General features: G+C 33.6%; 1 protein-coding gene across 4 annotated transcripts in view; it reads right to left on the bottom strand.

The window, feature by feature from the left end:
• Positions 1 to 18,359, bottom strand: part of NCOA6 (nuclear receptor coactivator 6) — a 79,119-nt gene that overhangs the window by 53,411 nt on the left and 7,349 nt on the right. For 3 of the 4 annotated variants that reach the window (XM_031953889.1, XM_031953886.1, XM_031953884.1), the window contains exons 2-4: positions 15,364 to 15,514; positions 6,543 to 6,610; positions 2,306 to 2,587 (exon numbers count right to left, since the gene is read on the bottom strand). In XM_031953889.1, the coding sequence (XP_031809749.1) occupies positions 2,306 to 2,540 (235 nt within the window). In that variant the 5' untranslated portion in view covers positions 2,541 to 2,587; positions 6,543 to 6,610; positions 15,364 to 15,514. The remainder of the gene's footprint in view (positions 1 to 2,305; positions 2,588 to 6,542; positions 6,611 to 15,363; positions 15,515 to 18,359) is intronic. The other variant, XM_031953885.1, reaches the window with a different exon arrangement.

An 18,359-nucleotide genomic window follows, 5' to 3' on the forward strand; every position in this document is an offset into this window, starting at 1 on the left:
CAAGTCACTGATATTCAGGGTCTGAATAGGCAAATCTAGGAATGATCTGCATATAAGATGAACCAAAAGGAGTTGATGAACTACTGTGAATTATTTCAGATTTGACAAGTTTCACTGTAATGAAGCTTAGGGAAATAGGCTACATTATACAATGTAACATAGCCTTAGCTCAAAACTTAGAACCAGGAAGAAAGTTTTAGTCTTGAATCTGCCACTTAATAACTATTATAGTAATATTCTTGTAATTTTTTATTTTAAGCTGAAAAGGATTTTGAATGTCACATAGTCCAACAGTCTAGATGAGGAAATTGAGACACAGAAAAGTCAAGTGACCTACCCAAGATCTTATAGATGTCAAGTAACAAAGCTGGATTCAAATCCAGATCCTTAACCCAATACAATGATAAGACCCTGGATTTGTCATGTAAGCTTTTTAAGTCTTAGCTTCCAAAATGGTAAATGGGGGATAACCATGATTGTACTGCCTACCTCACAGAATTTTTAGCAAATCTCTCTGCCTACTGTAAAACATTAGTTATTATCATTAATGAAAATCAATTTAGTTCAAACTGAGTACACAAATTGAGGAGAGTGGGTAAAAGAATATAATAATGAAAGGCTTAAGAGAAGAAAGAGGGATACATGGTGAAGGGAAAAAAATGAATTCTTAAGAGAAGTTTGGAAAAGAAAAAGTACAAACAAGAAAAAACATGTGAATATCAGATTAAAGTGATAGTACAAAAGCAGAATTGAAAAAAAAAAGATTAAAGGCTTCACCTAGACAGTACTGAGAGTGAAGGCTGGAAAAATGAAATATATTGGTAAGAGTCCCAGAATGTTAGGTTCATGAATTTAAGAGTCGATACAAAGAATGACTCTAGGTTCTTGACTGCGAAGTAATAGATGGAAATGCTATCATGGCATAATAGAAATAACAAAGGATGAAGAATCAGGAAACCTAGATTCTAGTCCAGACTCTCTACTATCTCACTGCATGATTTTGATAAGTGACCTCCTTTCCCTGAACCTCAGTTTCTTCCTTTCTATAAAATGTAGGCATTGGAGTAAATGATCTCTGAGGTTCCTTCTAGGTTTTAAGTTCTGTCACTCTCAGACTCTAAATCCTAATTGTAATTGGAAGACCTTCCTACCCTTAGCCCTACCATAGCTGGTTCAATGGGGGCTCTAATAAGGATAATATATTTTAATGCATAATCACGTTTCAGGTTAAGAGTTGAGCTTGACAACTTCTAAGGTTGCTTCCAATACTAGAGTTCTGTGATTCTTTAGAAAAGAGCTCTGGTGAGGCTAATTGGAAGAGACTGACAGGGGTTCTTTAAGTGTTTGTCATTAAGTTTGCTGAATTAGAATAAAATCTTAGGCAAAAGACTCTCCTGGTCACTTCTGGCTCCAGGAAAGGGTTTAAGAACATAAGTCCTCCAAAAAGCATTAACTCTCTTGAAAAAAAGATTCAAAGATTTTCAGAAATATCATACATTTATGCAAATATAAGGGTCATTCAGAAGTAGAGTATTGCCTAAAAGCATTTTCTATTTTAGAACAGCACCCAGACCTAATGGTACCCCTTTAAATTTAGTCACTTAGTACTATTTCTTAAAATCGCCAAAAAAGTAGGATTCTGCATCTTAATAAACAATGTTAAAAATGTAATCTTAATAAACAATCTTAATATGATGTAACAGCTGCTTTGTGAATAAAAAGGTCCTTGATGTATTACATACTACATTAATAAATGTGACTTACAAATATAAGGTTCTGAATATATGTGCTAGGTAACTGCTAAAGAAGTTAGTTTAAAACATCCAAATTCCTTGAAAAAAGATTTTTCTCTCCTAGAAAATAAATTAGGACTACAGAAAAGTTAATTCAGATTATAACAACTCAAAATTTGGGATAATTTTGAGAGGATATACACTAAAATCTGTCTTAGCAGTAGATTATTAATGGTATGCACAAAACTTCTGGGAAAATTTTAAGTTAAGAGGACAAATTCTTTTAGTCCTCTTTAGTGTGTAATGATAAATACATTAGCGAAATGCTAATTATTCTTATTTAGTAAAACATATTCTAGGGACATTAAAGAAAGCTCTTAGCTTAGTTACAATTTCCTAATTGAAAATAACATATCTTAATTTCTTTTTAAAGTTGCACAATTCAGATTTTTTATTATACTAATTCAAACAATGCTCCAACCCAAGTTACTTCTCTATTTTTGTCAATGGGTTTAACTATATATAATTCAAGACAATCATATAACCACTAAAAGATACTTAAAGCACATTACCCATGTGTAAAAGGCTGGGAACATTTTCCAATATGGTATCCAATTTCCATTTCAAGTCTGTATCATCTATATTTCCTTTGAAAGCCATAAAGATAGTAGAATTCCCCACAATACTATCATGTTTTGAGTCATCATCCTCCAATCCAGAGTCAAAATCCAACTCTGAATCTTCCATTGTTGGTGAGTACAAGGAAGTATAAATATCTTCTAAGTTTGGAAGGTCATCCAAAACCATGGTGATGATTATTCAGTACAAATACACCAAACAGACAGAGAGGCAACCTTTTAAAAGAGAGAAAAAAAACAAAGTTTCTCATAATGCATACATTACAATGCATACTTATGTATTTCACCTGTATCCTATGGTTCAATTAACAAGAAAGGCTGCTCCCCCTAAATGATAGAATTTTAAAATACACTTTTTAAATTGGGATATCCTAGCAGGCATAAAAATAACAGAATTAGAATCAGGCATATCTAACCCTTCCTTCCCTATCAATAAAAAGTAAGAAGACTTATAGGTATGAAATATTATTTGAACATACTTTCAATTTATTTAATTTTACTTCAGATTTTCTTTGTTATAAAGAAGGGCCTGGGACGAGGTGATATATTGGTAAATGAGCAGTGTAAAAAATAAAAGCAATCAATAAGACTTTTTTTTTTTAAGAAGTTCTTTAACGTATACGAAGTGATGCTGAGTGAAGTGAGCAGAACCAGGAGAACATTGTATACAATAACAGCAAGATTATGTGATGATCAACTATGATACTTAGTTCTTTTAAACAATGAGGTGATTCAAGACAATTCCAATAGACCTAGGATGGAAACTGCATTGGCATCTAGAGAGAGAACTATGGAGACTGCATATATGGATCAAGCATACTATTTTCACCTTTTTTGTTTCTTTGTTTTTTTCTTTTTTGTGGAAATATATTCAAAAGGATTATACATGTTTAATCAATTGTCAGATTGTGATCTTGGGGAGGGGAGAGACGAGGAATGGAAGGAGAAAATTTTGTAACACAGAGTCTTACAAAAATGAATGGTGAGAACTATCTTTACATATATTTGGAAAAAATGAAATACCCTGAGGAATAAAAAAGTGTTTTAAATTTAACAAAAATATTTCCTTTTATTCCACTTTGTGTAACTCTCACAAACATATGGGATATGGGGCAGGGAATGAAAGAATGGTGAGGGGATAAATAATAATTAAGTTCAACTCCATGTTAGATTGATCATGTATCTAACACTATGTATATCTTATCTAGGAAATATTTATGTATCTGGAACACCAATCTATATTCCTTCTTCTAGTCTACATATTATGTTAGAAAAATAAATATTTACTGAAGAATGGATAGAGAAAGTGATTCAATTATATAATGAATTATCCACTAATGGCTAAGTCTCAAAAGTTACTTTGGAAAGTGTTGGTGTCATTTGCTTCTTTGTGTGAAGGATATCTAAAGGACAAAAAACCTGCAGCATTTTAAATTTTAAAATGTCTTAAAAATACCTTTCTCCACCTGGGCACTATATGGAAGAAAAAAAATTATTGTTTGATTATTGGAAACATTTTAAAAGAAACAATGAATATGATGAAAACAGAAAAATATGGGAAGACTTATATGAACAGATGCAAAATGAGGTAAACAACCAAGAAAATGACATACACATTAACTACAATAGTGCAAATGAGGAAAAAAAAAATTGAAATTCAATGCTTCAAAACTATATGACCAAATTTGGCTCAAAAAACAAACAAACAAACCAACAAGAAGGCACTCTTTTCTACTTCTTTGAAGAGGATCTAAAGGAATACAATGTCAAGCTTTTTTAAATATGATGGTTAGTTTTACTTAACTTTTATTCTTTATTACACAGTATTGTTTTCTGGAAGATAGGAAGGGATACGCTAAGAAATGTTAAGAGATGGATAAATAAAAAATGTCAATAAAAGTTTACTTTAGAATGAAAAATAAATAAATAAAAGTTATCTAGTATGTCACAATTAGCAGTCATGCCAGCAGACTAATGACCTTGTTCTTGAGTAGTAGACACTCATAGCATTAAAATTTGGGTGTTATATTTGCAAACATCTTTAATCAAAAGAACTCCAAAACTATTATATTCGATAACTGTATGCACTAAATAACAACCAAACATGTAATAAAATTAAACATAAAATTAAAATGCACTAAGTTACACCAGATAAAATTTTAAATATCACAAATTTGTTAACTTACTACATGCTTTTAATTATATGGATATAAACAAGAATACAAAAAAAATACAATGCAAAGAACACATGATTAGGTCTTACAAAAGTTTTCTGAGGATAATTCTTTAAAATACATCGTAATGTTTAAATTATAATCATCAATGTTTGTGTGTTACTAATCTTCTACTAGACCTGTTAACAATGAGAGCAAGGACCATATATCATCTAAACAAGGCAGCACCTGGCACAGTGGATATTTAATAAATGTTCAATGAATGAATGAAAGAGCAAAAGAGTAAATAAAAAAGAATAAATAATCAAGAATGACTTGATCTTGTCTTTTAGATATAATCATTTCCTGCCATGTACTGAAGATTATTTTCCTAAAAAGGGATTTCCAAGAGGCAGCTAGGTGGCACAGTGGATCAAGCACCAGCCCTGACATCAGGAGGACCTGAGTTCAAATCTGACCTCAAACACTTAACACTTCTTGGGTGTGTGACCCTGGGCAAGTCACTTAATTAACTCCAATTGCCTCAGCAAAAGAAAAAAGAAAAAAATGGATTTCCATATTGTTGGAGAGTTTGTAGCTAAATTCACTTCACTCATTTTGAGGCATTCCAGACAGCATGGAAGGTCTTGCTCACCAAACCTTATAATGGTACAACTTTTCAGTACTTGGACTTATAGACTCAGAGATTCAGGGTGGTAGGGTCATAGCTCATGGCTTAGGTCATGCTGGCAGATGAAGTTCTGATCAACACAATTTTCCAAAGTTACCTGTCCCAGCAACAACAATTAGATGCTGTTACCTATAAGTACTAGTGTATGTTTCTTTGCTGGACCTCAAAGACTACAATTATTTCTTCAACTTCTAGAGTTATTTCTTATATTTCTATATAGTGCTTTATAATTTATAAAGCACTTTTGAATGCATTCAATTATCTTTACTACAGTACCGGTAAAGATAAGCAGGACAAAGATAATTATTTCCCCTTACAAAAGAGGAAACTTGGGCTCAAAGAAGTTAAATTTCTAGGGCCATATATATAAATGGAAAAGCCAAAAATCAAATCAAATTAAGGTCTTCTGACTCTAATTCTAGGACTTTTCCTATTATCTCATGAAGTAACAACTCTCTTATTAGTTTTAGTCAATAATCAAAATCATTAATCTAGCTCCCACCTTTACACTCCAAAGCCACAGACAATGAAAAGTTACAGAATTTAGAGCTAAATGATAATTTTAAGTCCAAATTCCCTTCTTTTATAAGATGAGGCCCCAAAAAGTTAAGCAAAGTAACCAAGATTATACAAGTTGCAAGTAGCACAGTTAAAATTTACACCCATGAAAATAGCTAATAAGCATTTACTTACTATGGGTCAGATTCTGTACCTAAGGAATGCAAAAAGAAGCAAAAGATAGTACCTGCCCTCAAGGAATACACAATCAAACAAAATAAGTGCAAACAAGTTACATTACAGGGTAAGTAAGAAATAATTAAATAGAGTTCAAAAAGGTTTCCTATAGAAGATGAAATTTTAATTGGGGCTTAAGCCAGGATACAGAGCAGAGGAAAAAAACCGTTGTAGGCATGGGAAATAAGCCAGCCAGAGAAAATGCCTGGAGCCAAAAGATGGAGTGTCTTGTTCATGAAATAGCCAAGAGACCAGTGTCATCGAATCAAAATAAAGTGGGGAATTAAGGTGTAAGATTGATGCAAGGTATTTTGACTCAAAAAAACTGTGTCCTTTCCAAGACATCAAGGTCTCATCCAGACAATAAGGTAATTAAAAAAGTTTCACAAAGATCTCTAGAAACCTTATTTAATAAAGTAAAGAAAGAACACTTAGAAATGTCAAGGAGAGTAAAGGAAGTTTCAAAATCCTTTAAAACAGGTATTACTGTTACAATCCCTTTTAGTCAGGAAGAAATAGAAAGATAAAGAGAACAACCATTATTTCCTAACTATTCATCCAAAGTCTCTCACATAGATAGGGCTTCACTTACCAAAATGATGTCTTGTCTTATCATTTAGCCAGATCGCTGTCTTTAACTCCAAACAAGCATTTGGGGACCTGTATTTTGCAGTAATAGTTGAAAAAGAAAAGGGGGGGAGGGGGAGAAGAAAACCATAATGGTACATGTTACAAAGGTGATCTACATTTATCACAGAAATCAATGTGAAGTAAACAAGCTTTTAATCAAGGCATTTTCTACAGATGATTACCTCAATATTTTTTAAATGATGCTAAAAATTTGATTTTCATTAAGTTTTGAAAAACTAAATGGAGTGAGGAAACAGAGAGAATTCCTTCTTAATTCAGTACCAGTGTAACAAGGATACTTTCCTATCTGGGGATAGTATAGTTCTTTTCACCAACTTTTGGATCATAGAATGAGTGCAAAAAAAAAAAAAAAAAAAAAAGGCCCACCTCAGTAAACTAATAAAAAACTGTCTGTCACTGAAGAACTGAAATACATATTCTAACCACAAAATGTTAATGTTTCAGTTTAATTTAAAAGGCACATAAAGTACCTGGGAGAATAATTAATATGAATCATTCAAAGGGACATAGCCATAAGAGATTTAATTTCAGACAGATCTTATCTTTCTAACTCCACTCCTAAATTTATTAAACAGTATTATGTATTTTTGGTTCTCAAGTCCAGAGGCCTCAGGGGCTAACTTAGACAAATCACAGATCAAAACAAAGAACAACAATGTTTTGAATAACTGACAAAATGTCTGGCCGAGAAATTAGAATTTTAATAGTGAGATGATCATAAATAGTGACAATTGTAGATTTCTTCTTTCTTGATCTCTATCTCCAAGCTATAAGGTTTTCTCTTTTTCTTCTGAGTCTCCGTAATAATTTACACATTTCTCATATACTATCATATACCAGGTATACTGTGAAAGAACACAGGCCTTGCAATCAGAAGACTTAAGTTAAAAGTTTCAGCTATCAAGATAATTGTTTAAATGTGTATACCTTTCTGTAAGAAATGACCAACAGGGCGAATACAGAGAGGATTGGTGAGACCTACATGAACTGATGCTGAGCGAAATGAGCAGAACCAGGAAATCATTATATACCTCAACAACAATACTGTATGAGGATGTATTCTGATGGAAGTGGATTTCTTCAACAAAGACAAGATCTAACTTAGTTTCAATTGATCAAGGATGGACAGAAGCAGCTACACCCAAAGAAAGAACACTAGGAAATGAATGTAAACTGCTGGCATTTTTGTTCTTCCTCCCAGGTTATTTATACCTTCTAAATCCAATTCTCCCTGAGCAACAAGAAAACTGTTCGGTTCTGCATACATATATTGTATCCAAGATCTACTGTAATCTATTTAACATGTATAGGACTGCTTGCCATCTTGGGGAGAGGGTGGAGGGAGGGAGGGGAAAAATTGGAACAGAAGTAAGTGCAAAGGATAATGTTGTAAAAAATTACCCTGGCATGGGTTCTGTCAATAAAAAGTTATTTAATAAAATAAATAAATAAATAAATAAATAAAAGATAAATGTGTATACCTACATTGGATTTAACATATATTGGATTACATGCCACCTAAAGGAAGGGGGGGAGAAGGGATGAAAAATTGGAATACAAGGTTTTGAAGGGTCAATGTTGAAAAAATTATCCTTGCATATGTTTTAAAAACAAAAAATTTCAAAAAAAAGAGTGTGAGAACAACAGAGAGAGAAGGAAAAGGGTTATGGTCTGTGACAGGAATTTTAATATTCTGAATCAAAACGATCTAGTGACAGGCGATAATGAAATAAAAGACTAAGGTTTCCCCCCCCAAAAAAAGTTTCAGCTATCCTTTTTACTATTCTTATAGGTTATCAACAAGTTGACTTTACCTATTTGAGCCTCACTTTCTTAGTCTGTATAATGGGAGTTATAATACTTATACTACCTAATTCACAGGATTTTTTGTGAAGTTATCTGTAAAAAGTATGCTATAAGTATAAGATATTATTAACTATGCTCCACGAAAGAAGGGCAATGCTAAATATACTTCTATACTTAACCCAAGGTTATGTATATATTAAATAATAATTATGCATTGAAAGTGACCAAACAACAAAACAAAACAAAACCACCTCAGGGAACCTATTAACTTTTAAGGTCAACAATTTTATCATCTTAGCTAAAGAAAAAATAAAAAAACTGACCTATTAAACCATTCATCTTAATACAGATTGACACATGTAGTTAAGAACTTGACCTTGCAATTCCAATAGTCTTAGGATGGAAAGTGCCATCTGCATTCAGAGAGGGAACTATAGGGAAGACTGAATGTGGATTAAAATATAGTATTTCCACCTTTTTTGTCGTTGCTGTTTGTCTGCTTGTTTTTTTTTCTTTCTCATGTTTTTTCCCCCTTTAATCTGACTTTTCTTGTGCATCATGACAAACATGGAAATATTTAGAAAAATTGCGCATGTTTGGCCTATGAAGGATTGCTTGTCGTCTTGTGGAGAGAATGAGAGAAAAGTCTGGAACATAGGGTTTTGCAGGGTTGAATGCTGAAAACTATCTTTGCATATATTTGGAAAAATGGAATACTATTAATAATAAATAAAAGAACTTGACCTTGGCATACTAGGCCTGAAAACCAAAATCAAAAGCTCAAAGACAAAAGTTATCCCCCTCATACTAGATGCTATATTACAAGGATAAATATTTTGAATTAACAACAAATGTTACAGTTTTCCAAACCTCTAAACAAAATTTATCGTCAGCTTAGAATTTTTATCCTCATACAATGTTTTGCAAGGGTGAATGTTGAAAATTATTCATGTACATGTTTTGAAAATAAAAAACTTTAATTAAAAAAATTAAAAATTAAATTAAAAAAGAAAGAAAGAAAAAAAAATCACAAATGCAGTTGCAGACATAAGTCAACACTTTTAAAGAGGGAACCCAAGAGTCACTTTAAATGCTTTAACTCTATATGGAATAAAGACATTAAGATGAATGAATTTTTAAAAAGAGAATTTTTATCCTTTATGGTTAGGTAACCAAAAATCAAGATACTTTCAATGCATCATCAAAAATATCAAAAACATGACATGCTTCTAGGCAACATCTGTTCTTTTTTTTCTTAACTGGACCAATGCTTTCATTCTCATGGGGAACTCCTATTGGGAGTTCCTGATGTCATGGTCATCTTCCAGAAAGAAGGGCAATGATCAGTAGCTATCCCATTATAGACCAAGCAACACTGCTCACACCCTCAACTGACTGCTCATTCTCTCTTTTTCTCCTCTGTCTTCCTTCCCTCCCTTCTTTTCTTCCTCCCCACCCCTTTCCCCTTCCAACATGTGGTCTGTTCAAAGAAATGTAAATTTGTTGAAACCTCATAGGATACCTTAGATTCACAGACTATATTTCTTAAGGCTTGGTCCTTAAGTCCCAAATCACTCTGGCTTTCATAGACTGGCCAACAATACATCCTAGGCCAAGCAACAAATGGTCTTTGGGGCTTGTTAATAGCAATTATTTCTGTTTTGGCCATAAATCCTGAGGGTCTTTCCCTCCCAGATCAATTTTTTTTAAACTAGGAAAAAAAAATCCAATCTTTACCTTTTTTTTCATACCTAACCTCAATCTCAGGCAAACTGAAGCCTGTTAAATAAATACCATAGTTTGCAAAAGCCAAGATTGGCATCCAGGGCCATCTCCAGGTGTTTTGATCTCTATCTGGCCCCTAAGAAGAAAGTGAGGTTGGTGACTTGACACAGCCCTCCTTCCCTTAAATCTGCTTGCATGTCATGTCATGGCATCACCTCTGATGTCATGGTCGCTTTGAGAAGGAAGGACAAACAAGTTACAATGTTAGAGAGCTGCCTGAGACAGAAGAGTTCAACGATTGACCCAGGGGCAAAAGGTCAGTGGTCTGGAAGGAATGAGGTCTTTCTGACTGAGGTCAACTCTATTTACTATGCCAAGCTGCCTCCAAGATAATAAGAAATGCTTTTCAATTAAGCAATAAAAATTTGCATGTAAACTTAGTAAAATTATACAGTGTGCATTTTGCCAGATTAGGGAAGTACAAAGATAAATTAGATACTGACCTCTTCCTTCAGTGACATTTACATAAATAACCACAATATCAAACAATAAGGTGAGCATAGGGGAGGTTTAAGCCAGGTGTTATGTGAGCTCTATGGAAGGCAAAGGTCTTGGAGAATGGGCAGGCTTACCAAAGGTAGAGAAGAGGGGAAGTCATAGAGGGCATTTCAAGTGTAAAAAGTTAAATTATTAAAAACCTGGGGAAAGCACAGGACATGAAAAAGAAATTGGGAGATAATTCAGTTGGAACACAGGAAGAGAGTTGTGTGAGACTTGAGACTAATTCAGAAAGGTGGGTTGGTGCTACCTGGAAAAGCAAAGTAAACCTTAGGCTTAGGACTAGGGTTGGTAACACTTAGATCCTGCCCCATGGCCTCTCCCTCTTTTTTCTCTACCAATAATTACTAAGGATTAATTGTACATGGAAACAATTCCTTTGATAATTTTCTTCAGCTGTTATCCTTCTTTAAATACAGAATTTCTAGATTTTAAAATCTATACAGTCTATATCTAACATAGACGATAAAAGTGTAATGAAGGCTATTGAACAACACAGAACTATCTTTGAATGATCATATATGCTAAACTGTAAGCTCAGCCTTTATCTGCTTGTTGAAAATTGCCAAGGAAATCATTCCAATCTTCAGGGGAAAAAAAAGGAATATAGGAGGATCAGGGATCATAAAAACACAACGCCCTAATGCTGGAAGAGAGATCAGAGGATGTCTTGTCCAAGAGTTACTGAAACATGAATCTCCTCTGTATCCTCCCTGGCAAGTCCTTGAGTCTATGCTGTACTATCTTTGATGATAGGAACCCCATACCACTATTCACCTCTCAGACTGGCTAAGATTGGCTAAAAGATCATGATGAATTTTGGAAAAGGATGTGGGAAAACTGGGACACCGACACATTGGTGGAGTTGTGAATGGATCCAACCATTCTGGAGAACAATTTGCAACTATGCTCAAAAAGTTATCAAACTGTGCATACCCTTTGATCCAGCAGTGTTACTACTGGGCTTATATTCCAAAGAGATACTAAAGAAGGGAAAGGGATCTCTATGTGCCAAAATGTTTGTGGCAGCCCTGTTTGTAGTGGCTAGAAACTGGAAAATGAATGGATGCTCATTAATTGGAGAATGATTGGGTAAATTGTGGTATATGAATGTTATGGAATATTATTGTTCTGTAAGAAATGACCAGCAGGATGAATACAGAGAGGCTTGGAGAGACTTACATGAACTGATGCTAAGTGAAATGAGCAGAACCAGGAGATCTTTATATACTTCAACAATGATACTGTATGAGGATGTATTCTGATGGAAGTGGATTTCTTTGGTAAAGAGAAGATCTAACCCAGTTTCAATTGATCAATGATGGTCAGAAGCAGCTACACCCAAAGAAAGAACACTGGGAAATGAACGTAAACTGTTTGCATTTTTGTTTTTCTTCCCAGTTTATTTTTACCTTCTGAATCCAACTCTTCCTGTGCCACAAGAGAACTGTTCAGTTCTGCACACATATACTGTATCTAGAATATACTGTGACATATTTAACATGTATAGGACTGCCTGCCATCTAGGGGAGGGAGAGGAGGGAAGGAGGGGAAAAGTTGGAACAGAACTGAGTGCAAGGGATAATGTTGTAAAAAAAAAATTACCCAGGCAAAGGTAATTATTATTTTTTTTAATAATTATAACTTTTTATTGACAGAACCCAGGCAAAGGTTCTGTCAATAAAAAGTTATAATTATTAAAAAAAATAATAATTTTTAAAAGTTAAAAAAAAAAAAAAATGAGATGATTCAGACCAGTTCCATTGATCTTGCGATGAAGAGAATCAACTACACCCAGAGAAAGGACTATGGGAACTGAGTGTGATTCACAACATAGCATTTTCACTCTTTTTGTTATTGTTTGCATTTTATTTTCTTTCTCATTTTTTTTCCTTTTTGATTTGATTTTTCTTGTGCAGCAAGATAAATTATATAAATATATATGCATATATTGGATTTAATATATTTTTACCATATTGGTAACATTAAATTACTTGCCATCTAGGGGAGAGGGTGGGGGGAAGGTGGGGAAAAGTTGGGACACAAGGTTTTGCAAGGGTTAATGTTGAAAAATTATCCATACATGTTTTGAGAATTAAAAAGCTTAAATTAAAAAAAAAAAACTTTTAAAAAGATAATAGGAACCTCAAATTTCAGAGAGAGCCTATTCCAATTTTAAGTAACTAATTGTTAGAAAATTCCTTCTTACTGAGTTGAATCTATGGAGGATAAATCATTTCTCCATAAGACAGTCCTTCTCATGGGTTGAAAACATAGCACAATAGTGGTTATCCCTGTGTCACCTTACGTTATTCTCACTGCAAGGGAATATTGGAGGAAGAACGAACAAGTGATAGGAAAAAAAAATTCATCTAATTTCATGGCCTAGGGAATTTACTGGTTTTATTATCCCAAGGAAGATCCAAACCACCTAATGAAAGTGTCCTTTAGTCTTTCAGAGGTATAAGGAAAGAATAAGTATCTTACATCAGAATTCTTTTGATTGAGAAACTTAAAAATTCAAGAGACCTATGCTTTTTCCCTTTTGGTCTGATTTTTCTGGAACAACATGACAAATATGGAAATATATTTAAAAGGATTGAACGTATTTAACGTACATCAGATAGCTTGCTGTCTTGGGGAGGGGAGCGGTAAGGGAGGGAGAATACAACCTCTTTTCATCAGCAATAATTCCACAACTTCAGGAGTTAAGGAAGCTGCCTGAGGCACCAACTAGACATTGTTAAATGACTTACCCAGGCCCACAAAGCTAAGTGTAGGAGGCAGGACTTGAATTTGGGTCTCCTAGTCTCAGAGGCCAGATTTCTAAGCATTACGCCATGCTGAATTCTTTCATTAAAAAATCAAAGACAAAAATTTTACCCTATCATGTGAATGAATTATTATTTTTATTTCTACAGTTGAAAGTACTCTAGAAGTCACCTAAACCAACCAATATTGAGTACAATGAAGGAAATCCTTCTTAAATATTCCCACTACCACCACCATTTTTCAGCTCATTTTTACTGGTAGATTAGAATATAAATTCTGAGGACAGAAACTTTCTTTTTATATGTATTAGTATTAGTATCATTAGTACTTAGAATGGCACATTAGCCACTAATAAATGCTTGTTTCTGTCATTCTCAAGATACAAACACTTCTGGTTTTCTGCAGGCTTCTACAAAGAGTGACTTAATGACAATTTATGTGAATTTGCCAGAGGAAGTGGAGGAGGGAAGGAGTCAAGAAGGGGGTCATTACTTATGGTTCAAGGACAGGTGGGAGCTAGAGACAAAAGATGGGCAAGGGGAGAGAGCATGGAGCACTTAGTTGAGGGTAGGATGGGAAAGAAGGGAAGAAAGGGAAAGGAGGGAGGAAGGGAGGAGGGAAGGAGAGAGAGAAGGAAAGAGAAAAAGAGAGAGCGAGAAGAGCGCACAACAGAGTGAAGATATGCACAGTACTTTGTAATAAAGTTAACAGATGAGTTTTTTTAAAAATGTAAATTTCTTTCAGAATTCTTTATGTAAAGTCAAATTTGTATAATGCAAATTTACATAAAGTGAAAACTCTGTATTAAGAAAATCACTTTATTTAGTACAGCAATCAAAAACAAAAACCACTGCTGGGTTCAAATCCTTGCAACCTCTGTTACCATGTAATTTTCACATCTGTAAAATCAGCTTGGCCTCAAGATCCCTTCTTTCTAAGATCCTTTCCAGACCTAGAACTATGATTTGTGACCTGTCAAAGTCTCAATTTTCTCATCAATAAAAAGAAAGCTCTATTTCTAAGGTCCCTCTGAGCTTTAAAATCTTTAATGGTATGCATGGCCATCCAGACTGCCTGAACCTCTATTTGAATATTTTCCTTGACAGGAAGCATTCCCATGCCACTGATAAATTTGTTTAATATTTAAAGTTTTTTTTTTCTGACATTAAAATGTGTTTCTTAAATTTTGTGCCATAAAAATGCCCATATTAGAACAGTGACCTGTACAAATCATTAGAAGGGATTTTATTTCATTTGATCTATGAACACGTCAGGATGCTAATACTAACTCCATTTCACAAATTAGACATTGAGAAAAGTTCAGAGATCAGGAAACCAAGTCCAAGACTTTTTTTTTTTAATTAAAATGTACCTTCAGATATTAAGTTATCATATTTCTTCTTACTATTTTTTTTTCCTACTGCTCTTGGGATAAGATGACATAGTTCCTAAGGCCTCACTATCCTTCAACCTCAAGGATCTTTCTTGTTTCCTACTTTTTCAAATGACTTTCACTACAATAGTGAAAATCCCTCCTTCATTGTGTCCCATAAAGCTAAGTTGTATGATACAGTGGAAATAATCAAGGACTTGGGAGTCAGGAAGGCTTTCATTCAAATGTTACCTTTGATACTAATACTGATGTGATCCTGGGGAAGTCACCAAGTCATATAACTTTTCAGAGCCTAAGTTACATTACATGTGAAATGGGAATAATAGTGGAACTCTAGAGGTTGTTGTCTAAGAATCAAATGACAGTGTAAATAAAATGTTCTGAAAACATTAAAGCACTATATAAATGTAAACTATTACCTTTTAATCTCATGAATCACTTTATTTAGCATAACTATTTCTGAATTAACCTTAGAAAGAGGTTTGTTTTTACATGCCTCCAAACTCACCTGGCAGTTCTCTATCTCCACAATCTCCAATTTTCTGGTAGGGCCACCCTCCTTCATCCCTATGTGCCAAAAATTGGCCAGAGAAGACATTCTAAACCCTGAAGATCTCTGCAGCAGGCCCAGAAGGGTGGGGGATGGGGAAGTCCTGCAGCTGCAAAGCAGAAGAAAATGAGTCTGCAAAGTGCTTAATGTGAAACTCAGCTAACCTACATCATATTCATACACAAAACCATTAAGGTAGCCAACAACTCAACAGAAAATGTAACAGATTTACTGTGTTTTTATATAGCTGTTATCATTATGATTACATTTTGACCCTACCATCTGAGTACCAACTAGATGTACCATAATGAAGAAGTTGAAATAGAAATCAAGAAAATAAACTAGGAAAAATGACTAAGTACATCCTGAAAAAATCCTGGCTGCTGACACAATTTTATAAGGGGTGAAGGATCCATAATCAGATATCTTAAAGAAGACGGACAATATCATTCTCCAAAAAATGCAACTAAGAGGACATCAGCAACTATAAATTCACTTGCCTACTTTCAGATCGATATAAAATATTATGAAAATAACAAACATATACATGTAATCTTGATATACAAGAAGGGAACAGGCATGTTTTCGATTAAGATTGTCTACAGCCACAAATGTGACTGAAAAGTATAATGATAACATTTATATAGTGATTACTATGTGCCAGGCACTATGCTAAGTACTCTACAAATATTATTTCATTTGATCCTCATAACAATGTTGGGAGGTAGATGTTATTATTATCCCCATTTTACAGATGAGGAAACTGAAGCAAATAGAAATTAAGTAACTTGCCCATAGTCATATAGTTAATAAATAACTGAAGTCAGATTTAATTGCAGTTTTCACGACTTTAAAATAGGTATTATCTATTGTGATGTCTAACTGCCAGATTTCTTCTGTTTATTTCTTGTTTTTAAAGCACCTGACTAGGTAGAGCAAAAAAGTTAGACTTATCCACCAAGATTCATGTATTTGTTAAAAACACAGGATTATTGGATTGAAAAAAAAAAACAAACCCACATAAATAACTTTGTTCAATCCTTTAATCAATCTCAAAGTGGCATAAAACAGGAAAACCAATTCACTAAAGTTAGCTCCTGTTATAAAAGATTTTGTGACAAAATCCCAATGAAACGAATTCCTTTATGAATGATGAGATAGTCTAGAAATTTCTATCTCCAGAAAAGACTATACTGGCCTCTTCATTGAGAATTAGGGACAGTCAAGAGATCTCAAGATTCACCTGAGACCAAAAAAAAAAAAAAAAAGTTGAAAAATGCATAACATTCCTAGATCATTACATGATGGTGGATGGACAATCCACTAAATCTGTCCAAGATGTATTTATGTATCTGTCAATGAATAATAAATTAGGCTCATCCTCAGCAACGAGATCAACCAAATCATTTCTAATGGAGCAGTAATGAACTGAACCAGCTACCCCCAGAGAAAGAACTCTGGGAGATGACTAAAAACCATTACATTGAATTCCCAATCCCTATATTTATGCCCACCTGCATTTTTGATTTCCTTCACAAGCTAATTGTACAATATTTCAGAGTCTGATTCTTTTTGTACAGCAAAATAATGTTTTGGTCATGTATACTTATATTTTAATGTATTTAACATCTACTGGTCATCCTGCCATCTAGGGGAGGGGGTGGGGGGTAAGAGGTGAAAAATTGGAACAAGAGGTTTGGCAATTGTTAACGTTGTAAAGTTATTCATGCATATAACCTGTAAATAAAATGCTATTAAATAAAAAAAATAATAATAATAATAAATTAGGCTCAAAAAAACTGGATTGCCTTTGGGAAATTATGTAGCACATTCAATGATGTTTCCCTATTAACACTAAAAACCATCTTTTGAACACCAATAATCTTATAATGTTTACATGGCTAAAAATCATAGAATACCAAAATGTCAAAAAAAAAAAAAAAAAAAAAAAAAAAAGACGAAGTTTTTGCTAACCCAAAGGATCACTGAGAGAGGTTTAAAAAAAAAAAAAAAAAAAAAAAAAAAGAACAGTAAACTACTGGACAGAAATGAACATCTCATGCTATTTACCAAAATAAGGTCAAAATGGGTAAAATTATTTAGAAGGTGATATCACAAGTAAATTAGCAGAGTATAGAAAATTTTATTCATCAGTTCTATGGATAAATAAAGAGTTTAATAACCAAATAAGACACAGAGAGAACCTGGAAAAGTAAAACAGATGTTTGATTACATTAAATTTTAAAAGGTTTGCACAAACAAAACCAATGCAGCCAAAATCAGAAGGAAAGCAGGACTCTGGAGGAAAAAAATTTACAGCAAGTTTTTCAAAGGCCTCCTTTCTTAAATATATAGTGAATGAGTCAAATTTATAAGAAAAGAGGTCTTTCCATAATTGATAAATGGTCAAAGTATATAGACAGAAATTTTTAGAAGAAATCAAAACTATCAATAGTCACATGAAAAAAATGCTCAAAATGACCACTGATTAGAGAAATGCACATTAAAATAACTTTGAGGTTTCACCTCATACCCATCATCTTGGTTAACATGACAGAAAGGGAAAAGGACAAATGCTAAAGAGTATGCAAAAAAAAAACTGGGCCAGTAACACACTGTTGCTGAAGTTTTAAGTTGATCTAATGATTCTGATCTCCATTCTGGATAACAATTTGGAACTATACCCAAAGAGCTATAAAACTGTAACCTAGCAAAAACCATTACTAGGTCTATATCCCAAAGATATCAAATAAATGGGAAAAGGACCTATTTGTACAAAAATATTTAAAGCAGCTCTTTTTATGGTGGCAAAGAACTAGAAATTGAAGGGACACCTATGAATTGAGGAATGGCTGAGCAAGTGGTGATATATGATTATGATATAATACTATTTATGCTCTAATAAATGAAGAGCAGGATATTTCAGAAAAACATGGGAAAATTTACATGAACTG

This window comes from Sarcophilus harrisii, chromosome 2 (genome assembly GCF_902635505.1).
Source record: "Sarcophilus harrisii chromosome 2, mSarHar1.11, whole genome shotgun sequence".
NCBI lineage: Eukaryota > Metazoa > Chordata > Mammalia > Dasyuromorphia > Dasyuridae > Sarcophilus > Sarcophilus harrisii.